A 15061-nucleotide genomic window follows, 5' to 3' on the forward strand; every position below is an offset into this window, starting at 1 on the left:
ACCATCCCAGGGAGTGCAATCAAGAGAGGAGCAGCTCTCAAGGGTGGCCAAGGTCATTGGAGGCAAAGGAGAAGGGAGAAGGGCAGGGAAAGGGGAAGCAGCAGGAGCTGGAGGATCAAAAAGCTAAAGAAGAGCAGTGAAACAAGGTGGCCCCGGAGGAGAACATATCGGTGCTCAAGCTGACACTTGAGACAAAAATACCTTTCTCTTCCTTTTTTTATGCTTTTGTGAATCCCATCTATGTTTGCTTGTATTGGGATTTGAGACTGCATTTTTGCTTCTCCAACTGAAATTTGTGCACAGTTTTGGCATGGTTTTGGCAAGAACATGGCAGAATTTACGCACGCACACACACACACTGCTCAGAAACGTCTTGTGTGTCCCCCTCCCCCCGGCCCTGCATAACTTGCTCAGGAACTGCATGGGGTGAGATGTCCGCAGCAGGAACCTGTGTGATATCTAGTGTCCGGCTCATCAGTGGGATGGTCCACTTGCCCTTGGTGAGCAGATTTGTGGATGCCTACCAAAGCAGCCTTGTGTATCACACCAGAAGTGGGTGTAGTGAATGTTGGTTGGGTTTTATGACTATTCTCTGTGTGTGTGTGTGTGTGTGTGAGAGAGAGAGAGAGAGAGAGAGAAAGATACTATTCCACAGGAAGGATCCAACCCTGTTTTCCTTATTTCCCTGGTGGTCTTTTTTCAGGATCGACAAGTCCAAAGCACTTTCCTTGTTGCTCCATGCTGCTGACATCAGCCACCCCACCAAACAATGGACCGTGCACTCCCGGTGGACCAAAGCGCTCATGGAAGAGTTCTTCCGACAGGTATGTCTGGAATACCTTCCGTTTCTTGCTCTCTCTTCTACTTGGAAGTATGGAAACCTTTTCTTAAAGGGAGATCTTTGAGCAGCCTTTCCTGACTAGATGTCCTTCAGGGGTGTTGCACTGCTACCACCGTCATCCCCACACTGCCTGGCCAGGATGGCTAAGGAGCTGTGGGATTTAAAGTGTCATCTGGAGGAGGCTAGGTTGTGAAAGGCTGCTTCACAGATGTTTCAAGGAGGGGAGGAGTGCAAACTGAAAGGCCTCGGACTTAAGACAGAGACTAAAGAGTAGCCAGATCTTCAGTGCTGTAAAAGCTGATGATCCCCAGGCCATATATTTTAGCAGGAATTGCTGTTCATTTCATTCCCGTCCTGACCACAAGAATTAGAAGCTCAACCGCACCCCGAAGAATGGAAATATTTATGATTTTTTAAAAATATATTTTTGCCCACTAGAGGCTACGAGGGGCCTTTTCTTTAAGTTAAAAAATGGCACATTTTTGTAAGAAGAAAGCTACTTGGATGGAAATTGTCAGAATAACTATTAGCAATGTGCCATTTGGACAGTTTTGTGGGGTGGGGAGGTGACTCTCCAGGAGAATTCTGGGAGTTTCAGCTGACAAACACATAACCTGTAGACACTTTCATTTCAATCATCTGAACAAAGCCAAGGCCTCTGTCTAGGTCTTCTTTTTTTCTGTAGCAATGTTTCTTGGGTTTTATAGGATGGAACTCCCAGAAATCTGCTTGGGGAATTCTTGGAGAATTCTGAGAATTGGAGGTTTTTTGTTTTGTTTTGTTTTTTAACTCTCTGAAAACTGACCAGCTCTGGCTTAAAAGTCTGTTCGAGACATATGTCTCATTCCAGGTTGGTCCTGATGTTGTTTTTCTTCTGACAGGGAGACAAAGAGGCTGAACTGGGATTGCCCTTCTCCCCGTTGTGTGATCGTACATCCACACTGGTGGCCCAGTCTCAGATTGGTGAGTTGCATAAAAAACAGAGTGAATATTGTAGGGGTCCCATGCCTGCCTGGATTTTTAGTGGGGGCACTCCGCTAGTTCTGCCCATAGCTTGGTAATGATATGTTTGATTTAATGTGTTCATTTTAAAATTGTTACTTTTGAATTAGTAGGAGGACAAGCCAGCTGATGTATCTAAAATATATGGTTTTTAAAGGGGAATGTTTAATATTTAACCTTTACTTGCAAACTGCTATTAAAAAACTGTACGTAACAATTTGAACATGAACATTTTAAATCATAATGTGTTATTTCCAAGTTCAAGTCCTGTCTCCCTATGACAAATTATGTTCTATCCTAATTCTAGTCCTTTGCACATTATCCTGCACACATAATTCTTCTAGGAGAAGAAGAGCTTGTGACTTGGTTGCTAATGATCATTCCATTCTGCAGGCTTCATTGACTTCATTGTGGAGCCCACTTTTCAAGTTCTGACAGATGTGGCTGAGAAGATGGTCATTCCCTTGGTGGAGGAAGGCTCCAAGAACAAATCCACCGGCCAGCAGAGCAGGTATGTGCACAGTGATGACATAAGTGAGGGGGAACACTGGCATGAAAATGCATTGAAATCAGACTTTGAACACAAATGGAGAGCAGCCTCTTCAACATGTTTGTCATGTGTTGACTTCCCAGGATTTGGTCACAAACTAGTGTGACCAAAATCTCCAGAGGCAGCAACCTTGATTTCACACCACCTTGATGGAGTCTCTTCATAAACTGTTTTTATGGCCAGAATAATCCTCTGTTGGGGGATTTATGCACAAGAAAATGTAAGTGTGTAGATTGCAGTAGTGAATTGCTGCTAATTAATGAGCCCTTCATGGATTGCTGCCTTGTCATGGCGAAGGGGCTTGAGTAATTCAGAAAAGCTATGGGCTATGCCGTGCAGGGACACCCAAGACGGACAGGTCATAGTGGGGAGTTCTGATTAAACGCAATCTATCTGGAGCAGGAACTGGCAAGCCACTCCAGTATCTTTGCCAAGAAAACTCCATGGACAGAAACAAAAGGCTAAAAGGTATGACGCTGGAAGATGAGCCCCTCAAATTGGAAGGCGTCCAACATGCCACTGAAGAAGAACAGAGGACAAGAACAAGTAGCTCCAGAGCTAATGAAGTGGTTGGGCCAAAACCGAAAGGACACCCAGCTGCAGACACACCTGGAAGTGAAAGGAAAGTCTGATGGTGCAAAGAAAAATACTGCATAGGAACCTGGAATGTAATATCTATGAAACTTGGTAAATTGGATGTAGTCAAACAGGAGATGGCAAGAATAAACATTGACATCCTGGGCATCAGTGAACTAAAATGGATGGGAATGAGCAATTCAGACAATTATCATATCTACTATTGTGAGCAAGAATCCCATAGAAGAAATGGAGTAGCCCTCATAGTCAACAAAAGAGTGGGAAAAGCTGTACTGGGATACAATCTCAAAATGATAGAATGATTTCAATATGAATCCAAGGCAGACCTTTCAACGTCACAGTAATCCAAGTTTATGCACCAACCACTGATGCTGAAGAGGCTGAAATTGGCCAATGCTATGAAGACTTACAACACATTGTAGAACTGACACCAAAGAAAGATGTTCTTGTCATTCTAGGGGACTGGAATGCTAAAATAGTGAGTCAAGAGATAAAAGGAACAACAGGGAAGTTTAGCCTTGGAGTTCAAAACAAAGCAGGGCAAAGGCTAATAGAGTTTTGTCAAGAGAACAAGCTGGTCCTCACATACACTCTTTTCCAACAACACAAGAGGTGACTCTACACATGGACATCACCAGATGGGCAGTACTGAAATCAGATTGATTATGTTCTCTGCAGCCAAAGATGGAGAAGCTCTATACAGTCAGCAAAAACAAGACCTGGAGCTGATTGTGGCTCTGATCATCAGCTTCTCATAGCAAAACTCAAGCTTAAACTGAAGAAATTAGGAAAAACCACTGGGCTAGTCAGGTATAATCTAAACCAAATCCCTTATGAATACACAGTGGAAGTGAAGAACAGATTTAAGGAATTAGATTTGGTGGACAGAGTGCCTGAAAAACTATGGTTGGAGGCTGAAGCTCCAGTAATTTGGCCATCTCATCAGAAGAGAAGACTCCCTGGAAAAGACCCTGATGTTGGGAAAGTGTGAAGGCAAGAGGAGAAGAGGACGACAGAGGTTGAGATGGTTGGACAGTGTCATCAAAACGACCAACATGAATTTGACCCTACTCTGGGAGGCAGTGGAAGACAGGAGGGCCTGGCGTGCTCTGCTCCATGGGGTCACGAAGAGTCAGACATGGCTAAACGACTAAACGACAACAAAATCAAATCTAAAGAAAGCTGACGTGGAAGAATTGATGCTTTTGAATTGTGGTGTTGAGAGTCCCCTGGACTGCAAGGAGGTCAAACCTATCCATTCTAAAGGAAATCAACATGAATTTCACCCCACTCCGGGAGGCAGGAAGACAGGAGGGCCTGGCGTGCTCTGGTCCGTGGGGTTATGAAGAGTCAGACACAATGACTAAACAACAACAACAAAATGAGTGGTTGCTTCCTTGTTGTCAGCCAAGTCAGGTAACTGGCACCTGGCAAGGAATGTGAGCAGCAACATCTTATTAATTAACAGCCGTTCCCTCCCATGATTTCTGCAGCTGCCATAAATCCATAATAGAATCCTGCCCACTGCCTTTTAGAGGATGTTGTTTTTCTCTGTGGGCCAAAGCAAAGCATAGCTGTTGCGGAGAATGTCCAGTGGGGAGCAGTCCCGCCCCCTATCCTTTGACAATGGTTGACTGGGCAAAATTCCACAGTGAATTTCCTCACTGTCCCAGGATTTTTACTGTATACTAGTTTTTCTTTCAGGTATAAACCATCAATAATCAAAATAGGCATTTTGCTAGGTTTTTGCCCCCCCCCCCAAGAATTACTTTTCTAACATTTTGCAAGGGAACCCTACCATTAGATACATTAAAGGGGCTACACTGGCAGCAGTTTTTCCATGTCATAAAAGAGCAGCCAAATGTTATTCATTTATTGCTATAACCACTGAAAATCAAGCCTTTCTTTCGCTGCCTCCAGCCTAGATTGCAGTCCTTGGTCATAATACATTAGATGGGGGAACATGTGGCCCTCCAGATGCTAACAGACTCCATTCCCAGCAGTCCCAGCCACCATAGCAGAGGGCAATAGATGGCTCATCCCTGTGATATCACATGATTTGGGACACTTTGTTTCTCGAGACAGAAAAGCAAATTGTGCCTCCTCTCCCAAATCAAGGTAGAAGTTAAAACCTGCTAAGTTATTTTGGCATACAAGCCAGAAGACCTCACCACTGCTGCTTCTCCCCATCCCTGGCAGTAAAAGTAGAATAACAACAAAGTTAGTAACTAATAATTTGGTGTTGTTTCACAACATTTAAAATCTGCCACCTGTGTCAAATGCTCCTTTAGGCTGTCCAATGGTAGAGCTGGCCCTTGGACCTTCTGAGGTGAAGGGGCCGCATACAGCCTTCTTCCCAACACAGTCCCACTGATGGACATTTCAGGACGACCATCTTTAAAATCAGCTCAGGGTGGGGAAAACAGCCTCATTGACAGTGTTATGTTGTGGGTCCAGACACGACAACTGCTTCCACATATGGTCCTTTATTCGAAAGACATGTCATACACAAGACACACATTCAGTAAATACCCATAACTCCACCCCCCCATCAAACCCTCTAGGCGTCACCTCATTACAAGGTCCACCTGTCTCCAACAGCTGTCAGATCCCTCCTTTAAAGTGCCCGCTACACTACATCCCTCCCCCCGAGTCAAGATTGCACCCGGTTACAATCATAATCTTGCAAATAACGGGGAAGTGCCCATACTCCCTGAGAACGTCTTAACCCATTACCTTCAGCCTGCCCATTGGAACCTAACGGATGGGGCTGTTCCAACGTTGATGCCTCCACACGTTCCCCAGCATCACTACCCTTTGGTCTTAACACTGTTAGAGGATCTATAATTGGCTGTGGCATAATGTCTGCTGCCTGGGATGCCCTGGCCTCTGATGTCTCTGTCTCTAGGTTGTCCTCAGCTGCTGACATCCTCCTTAGCCATCTCTGCCACATCTGATCCAGATGACATCACAATTCCTGGCCCTCAGGCATTGTCATTCAATATGACACTAGCCTGGTTGGCATAGCTATTGTTGCTGGCACCCAATCAGGGGCCCTACCATAATTACAGGCATAAACCAGACTCCCAGGGTGAAAAACCCACACTTCCCCCCCTCCTTGTTCTGATTCTTCTACTGACAAGTCTGGGTGCAACCTATAAAGGATCGTAGTCAGCTTTCTATTCATTAAAAGCTCCACTGGACTACGCCTTGTTTTAGACTGGGGTGTAACATGTTGTTACAACAACAATGCTGCCAACCCACCTTGCCAATTCCCTCTAGCCAGCCGGCGGAGAGTGTCTTTCACTGTCCTTGCCATTCTCTCTGCCTGTCGATTAGTGGACGGGTGAAAGAGAGCTGATGTCACATGCCAAATAGCATTATCCCCATTATGTCATGGGGTTCCTCAGGGCTCAATACTGTCCCCCGTGCTGTTTAACATCTACATGAAACTTCTGGGAGAGGTCATCAGGAGGTTTGGGCTGAGGATACTCAGCTCTACCTCTCGTTTTCCACCAATCCAGGTGAGGCGGTTTCTGTGCTGAACTCGTGTCTGGACCTGATAATGGACTGGATGAGGGTTAATAAATTGAATTTCAGTCCAGACAAGACAGAAGTGCTGTTAGTGGATGCTTCACTGGACAGGCTGGAGGGCCATTTCCCTGCCCTGTATGGGGTTACACTCCGCCTAAGGGACAGGGTCCACAGCCTGGGGGTGCTCCTGGACCCCAGTCTAACTCTGGAAGCCCAGGTGGACTCGATGGCCAGAGGCGCCTTCCTTCAGCTGTGGAAATTATACCAGCTACAGCCCTACCTGGACGAGCGGAGTTACGCACTGGTAACATCTCATATAGATTATTGCAATGTGCTCTACGTGGGGCTTCCCTTGAATACGGTCCGGTGACTGCAACTGGTCCAGAATCGAGCTGCATGGCTGGTGAGTGGTGAGGCCACTAGGGAACATATCAAGCCGATTCTGTTAAAGTTACATTGGCTACCAGTTGCTGCCCGGGCCCAATTCAAAGTGCTTGTTTTGACATATAAAGCCCTAAATGGCTTGGGCCCTGGATACCTGAAGGACCGCCTCCTTCCATATGAACCTACCCGGCAGTTAAGATCTAGCCAGGGGGCCCTTTTGAAAGAGCCGTCCCTTAAGGAGGTAAGAGGGACGGCTTGTAGACAAAGGGCCTTTTCGGCAGCTGCCCGCAGACTATGGAACGCCCTCCCAACTGAAATTCGTCTGGCACCGACGCTGATGACATTTCAGTACCAGGTCAAAACCTTCCTGTTCCAGAAGGCTTTCAGTTGAAATAATATCAGCTGTGGGTCCGATGGCAATTTTTAGAGTATACAGTATATGTTAATTGCATTTTAATTATTTGGTCTTTTTATTGTATTTTAAATGTTGTAAGCCGCCCAGAGACCTTTGGGTAGTGTGGGCGGCATATAAGTTAAACAAACAAACAAACAAACAAACTCCTGTGAAATTCTGCTGACATAAACTGAGCCCCATTGTCTGTAACAACAGTGTCCAGCAAACCATGTGTCACACAAAGCTTATTTTTTTTAATTGGATTTCTATCCCGCCCATCTAGACCAAAGGTCTACTCTGCTTCTCAGCTTCCGAAGTGTACGAACAACAACAGTTGTGGACATACTGGACACAGGAACTACCTCCAACCATTTAGAAAAAGCGTCCACTACAGTAAAGAATACTTGCCCCTGAAAGGGACCATCAAAATCTATGTGGAGTCAGGACCAAGGGCCTCATGCCGCCTCCCATGGGTGGACGGGAGCCTCCGCTGGCAATGGTCTCGACTCCTGACACATCTGACAAGAACGAACCCATTCTTCAATGGTCTTATCCATCTTAGTCCACCAAAAATAACTGCGGGCTAGCACCTTCATATGCAGTATACCTGGTTGGCTGACATGTAGTGCCTCAAGCACTTGTTGCAACCTACTTGGTATAACAACTCGACTCCACCATAGCAAACATCCTTTGTGCACTGAGAGTTCATTCTGTCTACCGCTAAATGGGTGGAACTCTTCCATTGTTTCGCTCTCTGGCCATCCCTTCCACACCCAATTAAGGACACGGGCTAGCATGTGGTCCTTAGCCGTGTGAGCTTACTATGTTGGTAATCCGCACTGGGGGCCGAGACAACTCTTCCAGTAATAACACATGGTGAGCTGGTGCCAGATCAACAGCTGGATCTGGCACTGGAAGTTGACTGAGGGCATCGGCATGACCTAACAGCTTACCTGGGCGGTGCCTCAGATCATAAGAGTAAGCTGACAAAAACACTGTCCAACTCAGCATTCGTGGGGACAAAATCTCCGGGGTCTGTTTCTCTAGAGTAAAAATTCCTAAAAGAGGTTTATGATCTGTAATAATAACAGAATGCCACCCGTACAAGGAATCGTGAAATTTAACCTCAGCCACAATAGCCAAAACTTCCTTGTCAATTTGAGCATAATTACACTCTGTTGATGACAAGGTCCGTGAAAAATAAGCAATAGGTGCCTCCTAACTGTTTGGCATTTTGTGACTAAGATCTGCCCTGATTCCATATGGGGAGGCATCTACAGCCAAAAGAAGTGGCTTCTCATCAAAGTGTGTCAAAACACTTTCTGAGGACAACTCCTTAACTGCCCTAAAAGCCCTAGCTTCCTTCCTGCCCCAATTCCAGGGGGTGGATGATTCTAAAAGGCGATGTAATGGCTCTGCCACTGATGCCTCATGAGGTAAGAAGGCATGATAAAAATTCAACAGCCACAAAAAGGACTGCAATTCCTTCTCTTTTTTTTTAAATGTTCCAACAGACAAAACATTTATTAATATCAGAAATGTAAAGGGAAAATAAGAAAAGTAACATAGTTAAAATACCTTTTCTCCTTGCAGACAAAAAAACCCTTAAAGATACAGTAGAATTAAGAGACTTCAGCACTTCTTGAGAGCAGATGTTACCAATTTGCAATTCCTTCCTTGTAGGCTCTGGCACACTACATATAGCCCGGACCTTTTCTGAGGTAGGATAAGTACCAATAGTGTCAATCAGGAATCCAAGGAATTCCACCTGTGGGACTCCAAGCTGACACTTCTGATTAACCTTCAAACCTGCTGCCTGAAGTTTACTTAACACCATGCAGAGTTGCTCGGCTAGCTCAGCTTCAGAACCTGCAGCTACCAAAACATCATCAAAATATGGGATGACACCTGAGGCCTTCCATAATGCCTTGAAATATCCTGGGGGCAACACTGATACCAAACTGTAATTGCTTTACCTTAAAATCCCCCCCCCTTGTGCTTCTGCAGTGGCATCATCTACTGGTAAATGTGGATAAGCCTGGGCCAGATCAAGCTTTGCAAAGATCTTTCCACCATTCAGCAATGCCAGAAGATGACTGACTGACTGGCACCGGGTATGCGTGCTGTTGTAATGCCTGATTAGCAGTACATTTGTAATCAGTGCAAATCCTCACAGCCTCATTTGCCTTAGGAGTCGTAACAATAGGTGTCTCCCATCGAGCATGGGGCACTGCCTCTAGGACCCCGTGAGCTATCAACCGATCAAACAATTCTTCATCAATTTTAGGTTTAAGGGCAAATTGAATAGATGGGGCCATTGTTGGATTAAAATTAAAGGAAATAGGTAGCCCAATGTAACTTCAAAGATCTGTCAAACACTGCTGCAAACTCCTTACATACAGCTGTAACACATCCATGCTTGATTTGTTGAATACCAGAAATATAGATGCCCAGAGGCTCAAACTATGCCAATCCCAGTAGGCTTGGCAATTGCCCTTTTGCCACTGCCACCAGTAAAGGCCCTCTGAAGTCCTTATAGGCTATTTGAAAGGTGCCCATTCCCCAGTACAGGAACCTGCTTGCCCTGGAAATCCTTAAGAAGTACTTCACATGGCTCCAGTTTGTGTCTCCACCCCTTAGCAGTGTCTGGTCTGCAGTGATAGACAATGCAGAACCCGTGCCCACCTCCCTTTCACAGGGCACATCCTGAATTCTTACAGTCACTCCGATCTTTGATTGAATTGCTGGCTGTAAAGTCATCGCAAAGCTGTCTCCTTTAATCTCTGGCAGTTCAACAGAACGCAAGGAAAGGGTGTGACCCTCGTCTTGCTGATTGTAGCCCTTTCTGGATGCTCAAGGCACTTGATGATTCCCCCCTTTTAGCCGCTCTCAGGAGTAGCACAACAGGCACGAGCAATATTCTGTACCTTGCCACACCTTCAGCATTGTACATTCCAGAGTTAACATGTCCCCCACAATAGGCACACAGATTTTCTGGTGGTACTTTTTACTCCTTGGCTCCAATGATGGATGACTCGCATTACAGCTTCTCCCTCCTTCTCCCTAGAAGAGGAGTCCTCCCACTGCCCTTGATGGACACTCTCCGACTTACTAAACGGCGGTGGGGGGGAGAGGAGTCTTTTCCTGTCGAATTTCTTTTGTAAATTTCTGTGCAGCTAAAATCTCCTCACAAGCTGTTTTAAAATCCAGACTCTTCTTTGCAAACAATCAATGCTGCATTTTCCCCCCGTCCCTGATGCCACAAACCAACCTGTCACAATGCCTTGCCGTTTGTCGAAGGGCCGTAACATCATTTGCTGCTGACTCACCAGGCCCCTGGTCATGCTTGTAAAAAGCATGCCGACAAGCAATCTCTGAGGGTTGAGGTGAGAAATGGTCTTGCAGCTTGTCTGAGAAAGGTAGCTCTAACAGTCTATGGTTTGGTTATTTTCTTAGCAGCAAGGTAAAACTCAAACCTTGATATGCAAGTGTCCCAGTCTGCAACAGCTGGGTCAAAGGGTTCCAAATATCCCCGGGTGGCCATTTCCACAGCTCATCCTTCACTTCTCCAACGGTTAGCCCACAGACAGGTAATTAGTTCAGTCCAACATGCCCTCTACAGGCAAGCAAAATCCCATCCTTGTCACCAGTGTTATATTGTGGGTCCAGACACGACAGCTGCTTCCACATACGGTCCTTTATTCCAAAGACGACATGACATATCTACACAAGACACACATTCAATAAATACCCATAACTCCACTCCCCCAATCAAACCCTCTAGGCATCACCTCATTACAAGGTCCACCTGTCTCCCACAGCTGTCAGATCCCTCCTTTAAAGTGCCTGATGCACTGCAGTCCCACCGCACTCGGTGATGGACATTTCAGGACGATCGTCTTTAGAATCAGCTCAAGCTGGGAAAAACAGCCTGTCTTAGCTGGCTGTGGTTCTGTGGAAGAAAGAAGCCCGGTGTTGTCCCAACTCTCTGGGGAGCTTTCCATTCCCATCTCTTATGGCCTGTACTGGGCTCTGTAAGTGTGGCTCCCTGACCCCGTCTCACTTGCCTGTCAGGGAAACAAACGAGGACCAAAGGGATGCCACATCAGTCTCTGAGATCAAACACAACCTTTGAAGGTGCCACATGTGATAGAACGTCTGCATCTCCAGCTTCCCCAGGAGGCAAGCACTGAAAGACAGTGCCGGAAGCCAAGGGAAGCTTCAGATAAATGACCCCCTTTGTTGCTGGCGACTGCCTTGGCATGGCGCAGCATGGCAACTGTTCTGTATCTGTCTCAGCCTTACTTGGAAGCCCCCAAGGGAAAAATCAATTTCCAATCAAAGCTATGTGCTTTTTCCTCCCTCCTGCTGTTACCATTCCTCAGCCCAGGAAAATCCTTGGGATAAAATTGGATTTCTCTTTATTTGGTTTTGATACCATACTTGGAAATGTAAAACCTGCCTTCATTCTGCAGTGTAGCAGTTTTCAGAGAGGTGTGCCTATTGTACTGTTTCGGCAAAAAAAGAAGACAAAAGAAAAAGAAAAGTATTGTGGCACTTTAAGACTAGCAGATTTATTTTTGTCTGAGTTCTTGTGGAGTACAGGCCACTCCTTTGGACTTGGGAATTACAAATTCATTATCTGGATTATTGGCTTCCATGCAGTGAGCATGGTGTGGAGATGGAAGTGGGACCAAGTTGGACCAGGTAGAGTGGGGGACATAAAATGCAATTGCGTCTGATCATCTGGCAATGAGCTTCCAAAGTGATAATGACTGTATTCATAAAGCTGGTCAGCATTCAAGATGTTGATAATATTAGCTTCCCGATGGTTAGATGCAAATGACACAAGTTGTCAGGACATGAGTTTTAGAACTTCCAGGAAGTAGTAGGTTATACTGTGGTCACAGTTTTATCAAAGACATATGTTTGGTTATACCCAAGGCTGTAGAGAACAAACGAGAGAGAAAAAGAGAGAGAGAGAGAGAATGAATATGCTAGAAAGCCCTAATCTCTATCTAATCCTCTAGACACATGCTGGAATTTATGAACAAAGCCATTGCATCTGGTTCTGTCTCAAATCTCCTTCTCTGATTCCTTTTAAAAATCAGAAGCTGATTCTGGGATGGGCTCCTGTGAATTCTGTTTCTGAGACAGATGTGTGTCTGCTGATTCTCTTGTACAGAAATTGGCCTGTACACTCTGTGTAGAATACAGAGAGGCACTGCTGGCAGAAGATGCCTTATATCACATTAGAAATGAAGAGTAATACAAGCCCCTGATATTGCACATGACATTTGGTGCTGGTAAAGTAAATCTGAGGATACAACTGGCTTTTTGAGTATGTAGGAGATTAAAAGATACAGAAAGAGGAGCGGACTACTTTCTCCTACCTCTCCTAAGAGGTAGAAGCCCTCTTACAGGGTGTGTGGGCCTTCTCCATTTGTATAATTATGGAATCAAATCCAGACTTATTTATGCTTAAAACAGGCCTTTTGCTCAGTAGTTTAGGTATCTGGCTGTGGAGTGGCAGTTTGAGAGTTCAAGTCCCTATTGTGCCCCTTGTGAGTGGGGCGAGCCCGTGTGGCCTTGGGCAAGCTGCGCAGTCCCAGGGCTACCACAGAAGAAGGGAATGGGAAAACACTTTTGTGCATCCTCTATTTGGGAAACCCTGGAAAAGGGTCACTATAAGTCAGAATTCATTTGATAATTCACAGTAATGGTGATTGAAATTATTGTGTCTAGTAAGCCACATCAGAGTCCTACTGATTTCTGTGGGTTGACTTAAATTGCTTAAATTTAGACCCAATCAGTATAAATTCATTCGGTGGAGCATTCATGAATCTTGGCCTTCACACATTCGGGATCACATCTTAGGAATGTCTCTCTGGCTCAGAGACCTTAAATAGGGAGTAGGACTCAGTGGGTGTGGAGTGTGCTGTTGAATCATAACACTCATCAGCCTCCATCAGCATAACCTAAAGGTGATGGAAATTTAATCCAGCATTTGGAATCCTACGTGTTCAACAACACTACCTTAAATAATGAATTGGAACATGAATTTAGGACAGAGAGATGTGTGGAGGAGGGTCCCAAATGTGGAGGAGCCCAAATAGGTCAAGTGTGGGGAGAAGAGGAGACTAGTGGGTGCAAGTATTATCCAGATTGATTGATTGAATGTTTATATTGCTCATCTAGTGCCATGCTACTATGTATGGTTTGCACCATAAGACATAAGAACCCCCCAACCAACCACGCAACCTACAATAATGTAGAAGCAACCCTACAAAGAGTCCAAGATGGCGACAATGGACCCAAAACCACTATTAACGTAAAAACATTAGTAACAACAATTATAAGGAGAGGATGTCCTCAAATGCTTCTCTGAAAACCAACATTTTCATCCGCTTTCTGAATATTGGGAGAAAGGGCGGGGGGCTGGCGTACCTCCACGGGTAGTGCATTGCACAAGGAGGCAGCCACTACTGAGAAGGCCCACTTCCTCCGGGTGGCCACCTGCCCGCATCAAAGCTTGGGAGGTGTGGGTGGGATGGCTGGTAGACCTCAGGGAGAGGCGTTCCAATAGGTAACGAGGTCCCAAACTGTTCAGGGCTTTGTATGTCGACATTAGCACCTTGACTTTGGTGCGGCATGTTCTGAATGTTGCTCCTCCTCCCTGCAGCTCCCATTGGCGTCAGCCCTCTGTGGATGAGCATGCTGAACTGGGAGACATCAACGCAGACATCAACAGCTTCCGTTCCACCTGGACCAAGTACATCCAAGAGAACAAGCAGAAGTGGAAGGAGCGAGCTGCCAGTGGTATGGATTGACTCTCTCTCTCTCTCTCTCTCTCTCTCTCTGTCTCTCTGTGTGTGTGTGTGTGTGTGAGAGAGAGAGATCTAACAGCCTCATAGGAATTCACCTTCCCCCCCCTCAAAAAAAGAAGTCTGAAAGGGGCATGTGATGAATACTGCCCCTCCTATAGGCTGTTAAGTCAAAAACGAAACAAAATGATTGTTTGGGGTCTCTGGCATGAATATGTGCAAAGAATGCAAACCCCCCCAGACTTCCTCTTTGTTATTTCCTCTTGCGGACCTGAGAGAAACAGCCCTATGAGGCTCACACCATCTTCCCGCCTTCCCTTGCTATGTTGTTGTTGCCACTGCTGCTGTCATTGTCATCCTCATTACCCCCGTTATTTTTAATTAAACGAAATAAAATTTATTTCTTAGCTGAGGACCAGGGCAGATCCGCTGGGAGGCAAGTTATCCAAAGGGGAAGCCTTCACGGAAGATGCTTTTTGCACAAATGGGCTGCCTGTGGTCTTAGCCACAAAGGCAAAGCAGTGACCCTTTTATTTATTTATATTTATTTAATTTATATGCCGCCCACTCTACCCAAAGGTCTCTGGGCGGCTTCTCCCTCAGCTGAGCACCCTAACCCCAACCCCAACTCTTGGCTCAATAAGACGTTTCCCTCCCTTCCTTTGGACCTCTTTCCGGTCATCCCCCACACCTCCCTTTGCCCTCACATTCTCCCCGGTCCATTGGCCACGGCATCCGTACTCCTAGAACCCTGCTTCTCACTGTCGTGTTCCTTCTGTAGGAATCACTAACCAGACCTCCATTGATGAGCTGTCACCTTGTGAGGAGGAACCGCGCACGCCTGAAAGCCAGCACAATCAGAATGGCAATGTGGAATAGCACCGCCTGTGTGGGAGCCGGGTGAGAGAGTGCTTCTCAGCAGTTGACAACTTTCT

At 45.8% G+C, this 15061-nt stretch overlaps 2 protein-coding genes across 4 annotated transcripts in view; one reads left to right on the plus strand and one right to left on the minus strand.

Moving 5' to 3' along the window:
* Positions 1-15061, plus strand: part of PDE1B (phosphodiesterase 1B) — a 141796-nt gene that overhangs the window by 122459 nt on the left and 4276 nt on the right. For all 3 annotated transcript variants that reach the window (XM_072991242.2, XM_072991241.2, XM_072991243.2), the window contains 5 exons: positions 704-824; positions 1723-1804; positions 2237-2354; positions 13985-14121; positions 14908-15026. In XM_072991242.2, the coding sequence (XP_072847343.2) occupies positions 704-824; positions 1723-1804; positions 2237-2354; positions 13985-14121; positions 14908-15005 (556 nt within the window). In that variant the 3' untranslated portion in view covers positions 15006-15026. The remainder of the gene's footprint in view (positions 1-703; positions 825-1722; positions 1805-2236; positions 2355-13984; positions 14122-14907; positions 15027-15061) is intronic.
* The window catches only part of PPP1R1A (protein phosphatase 1 regulatory inhibitor subunit 1A), a 108786-nt gene continuing 104166 nt past the window's right edge, over positions 10442-15061 (minus strand). Inside the window, exon 7 of the mRNA XM_078384717.1 lies at positions 10442-12247. Within this exon, the coding sequence (XP_078240843.1) occupies positions 12196-12247 (52 nt within the window). The 3' untranslated portion in view covers positions 10442-12195. The remainder of the gene's footprint in view (positions 12248-15061) is intronic.

This window comes from Pogona vitticeps, chromosome 2 (assembly GCF_051106095.1).
Source record: "Pogona vitticeps strain Pit_001003342236 chromosome 2, PviZW2.1, whole genome shotgun sequence".
In the NCBI taxonomy this organism is placed as follows: domain Eukaryota; kingdom Metazoa; phylum Chordata; class Lepidosauria; order Squamata; family Agamidae; genus Pogona; species Pogona vitticeps.